Source organism: Rattus norvegicus, chromosome 7, assembly GCF_021556685.1.
Source record: "Rattus norvegicus strain SHRSP/BbbUtx chromosome 7, alternate assembly SHRSP_T2T, whole genome shotgun sequence".
Taxonomy (NCBI): domain Eukaryota; kingdom Metazoa; phylum Chordata; class Mammalia; order Rodentia; family Muridae; genus Rattus; species Rattus norvegicus.
Genome location: NC_141540.1, coordinates 10943996 through 10947137, shown reverse-complemented (window position 1 = coordinate 10947137; position 3142 = coordinate 10943996). Strand labels below are relative to the sequence as shown.

The window sequence follows — 3142 nt, the reverse complement described above, 5'->3', positions numbered from 1 at the left end:
CTCAAATTTTAAATATCACTTGAATAGTCTAATGAAATAAAGTATAGGAAAAATTGGCAAAGGTTAACAGTAATGAAAATAAGAACTTATATTCCAAGTGACCAACATTCAATTTGTAAATATACAATTATACTCAAATCTTTACAAAAATGGAAATGATTATTCTTTAAACTTACTAGTGATATGCCAGAAAAGATCATGGGTAAACATAGGTAAAAGATACTTTTTAAAAATATATTGACATCGGTTGAACTAACTAAGAAATTTTCTATGATGAAAAGGAAACAAGTTTTAACATGTGTACCTTTTCTAAAGTTTGTTTTTGTAGACATGTCAGAATAAAAAAGGAATGAAGAACCAGTCAGTAGAGATTGTATTCATTTTGCTGGGACTGACAGATGACCCTCAGCTACAAATTCTGATCTTCCTGTTTATGTTTTTCAATTACATCTTGAGCCTGATGGGAAATTTGATGATTATCTTCCTCACCCTGCTGGATCTTCGCCTCAAGACTCCAATGTACTTCTTTCTGCGGAATTTCTCCTTCTTGGAAACGGCATTCACATCTTCTTGCATTCCACGTTTCTTGATGAGCATTCTTACTGGAGACAAAACAATTTCCTATGGAGCTTGTTTAACTCAGTTATTCTTCTTCTTTCTATTGCTAATTACAGAGTTCTACCTCCTGGCTGCCATGTCCTATGATCGCTATGTAGCCATCTGTAGACCACTGCATTACCCCTTAATCATGAACAGCAAAGTGTGCCACCTACTGGTCCTCAGCTCCTGGGTGACTGGGTTTTTATCCATCTTTCCCCCACTGATGTTGGGACTCAAACTGAATTTCTGTGCTTCCAAGCTGATAGATCACTTCCTTTGTGACACATCACCTGTTCTGCAGCTGTCTTGCACAGACACACGTTTCATAGAATGGATGGCATTTGTCATAGCTGTCATGACACTTGTCATCACCTTGATCTTAGTGATTCTCTCCTACACACTCATCATCAAAACTATCCTAAATTTCCCTTCAGCTCAACAGCGAAGAAAGGCCTTTTCCACCTGCTCTTCACATATGGTTGTTGTCTCTATTACTTATGGGAGTTGTATCTTCATGTACATGAAAACATCAGCCAAGGAGAGGGTGACCTTAAATAAAGGTGTAGCTGTGCTGAACACCTCTGTTGCCCCTTTGCTAAACCCTTTCATTTACACCCTAAGGAACCAGCAGGTAAAGGATGCTTTCAAGCAGGTGCTTCGCAGATTGTGTTAGTCTCAAAACAGTGAATTAAAATTTAGGCCTAAAAAGCATGCTGTTGGACCATGATTTTTAAAAAAAGATAATTAATATCAGTTATATCCATGATGCCCTATTGTATTCCTATCTTTTACTACTTAGATCGTAATGAGTATTCTAATTACTTTATGTTCATCTCCAGAATTGATCTCAATCACTAGGAGAAAAATGCTTCTTCAGTTCATAACATGTTCTTTTGTCCTTGCTCAGAAATCTCTCTTTTTGTGATAGATTTATTTACTACATGTATTGTACAAGTAAATCCTGTTAGAAATTCTGAATTAATTCCATGTTCATAACTAATTGCTAAGCAATTTACTTGCAGTTTAATGTTTTGCATTGTTAAAAATAGAGACAAGCAGAGAGTATGAAATTAATCAGAATGTGATGAACATTGTCATGGAAATTCCCTAAGAAATCTGAGTTGATCTGAACATTAAATTAGTCTTGTCTAAGGAAGAAGCCACATAATGAAGCTATTGGTATGAATAAAGAAAATACATGTTGAAGGGTACTGTGATGAGACATATGAAGCCTGAAATGGAATAAGATGTTTCCCTCTAGATTTATAATCATTTAGAATTAGTTGCCAGCATAATTAGATCATTTGCTCAATAGTGTCAATGCACAATCACACAGCTTGGTTGTCAAAGGAAATTAAAGGTATTTATTCTAGTGCCAAAATTCAGTGACTCTGACAGAGAAACATATTTACGTGACTTGCTGTTCCATATTTCAATTGGAAACACTCTTATGAAGTATTTTTATTTTAGTAACAGATCAAAGAAAGCCACGAATCAAAATTTTTCTTAAATACATTGGTGGAAGTATCCAGAAAGTAAATTACAGAAAGGTGTGGAATCTTTCACATAGGCTTCAGATGTTACATGAAGACATTCAGAGCATTTTCATAAAGAAGCAACTGATCTGTCAATAGATTCCAGAGCATTTTCCATTGCTCTTGAATTTTAATTATTCTTATCCTTTTAACAAAAATAGAAAATTATCTCATATAATATATACTGTTTAGTTTCCCTCTACTCCTCCCAGTTCATAACCATACCCGCTCCCGCCATTCTGGTCTACCTTGTTTCTGTTTCTCATTAGAAAACCAAAAGGCTTCCATGGGCAAATAATAAAATAAAATAAGATAAATGAAAATTAAGCCACTATTATGTGTCAAAACAAACAGAAGAGAAAGACCCCAGAAAAGATACAAGAAACAAACACAGATGCAGAGATCTACTTGTTTGAACATTCCTGAATCCCATTAAAAAACTAAGTTGGAAGCCATATGTAAATAATTTTTTTCTACTAGTCACAGGATTTGTTTCTGACACAGAAGTTGGCAAGGAGTGCTGTTCATGGGGCTAAGCTAGGAGTTAAAGGAGTTAGCATCTGTATCCTTAATATTCCAGTCTCCTCATGGCACTAAGGTTCTAATTAGTGCATCGTCCCTTAGACACACAGCTTCTTTCCAGAAATACTTGTTGACAGTAAAAGTAGTTTTACTTCATGCTTTGATGCGAATTACTCTTATTTCTTCATAGAAGAAATGAAAATAATTTGTAGAAAATTGTAAACACATGAAACTTTTATAATTCTGATTGGAGGAATTTTCATTTGTAAATTGAAATTCTTTAAGCAATCAGCTTCAATTAATTTTCATCAAATTAATGATGCATCTCATACAAATTAATGTACAATTATCTTTATCTAAATACATTGGACAAACTAATGTAAAGGGAACTACAAGAAACACAATAGTGAATATTTCCCCCCTTAATCTTTTCCCCTATCATTATAATTTTAAATGCATATGCAAACAGTAATGGATTTCATTAT

At 34.2% G+C, this 3142-nt stretch overlaps 1 protein-coding gene across 1 annotated transcript; it reads left to right on the top strand.

Moving 5' to 3' along the window:
* Positions 1-349: 349 nt before the first annotated feature.
* Olr1024 (olfactory receptor 1024) lies at positions 350-1273 on the top strand. The gene has a single exon (NM_001000068.1). The coding sequence runs from the start codon at positions 350-352 to the stop codon at positions 1271-1273; it is 924 nt and encodes a 307-aa protein (NP_001000068.1).
* The last annotated feature ends 1869 nt before the right edge of the window (positions 1274-3142 follow it).

What these genes read in the sequence shown, in the direction of transcription:
- Olr1024 (NM_001000068.1), top strand. Translation starts at nt 350, where the DNA reads ATGAAGAACCAGTCAGTAGAGATTGTATTCATTTTGCTGGGACTGACA.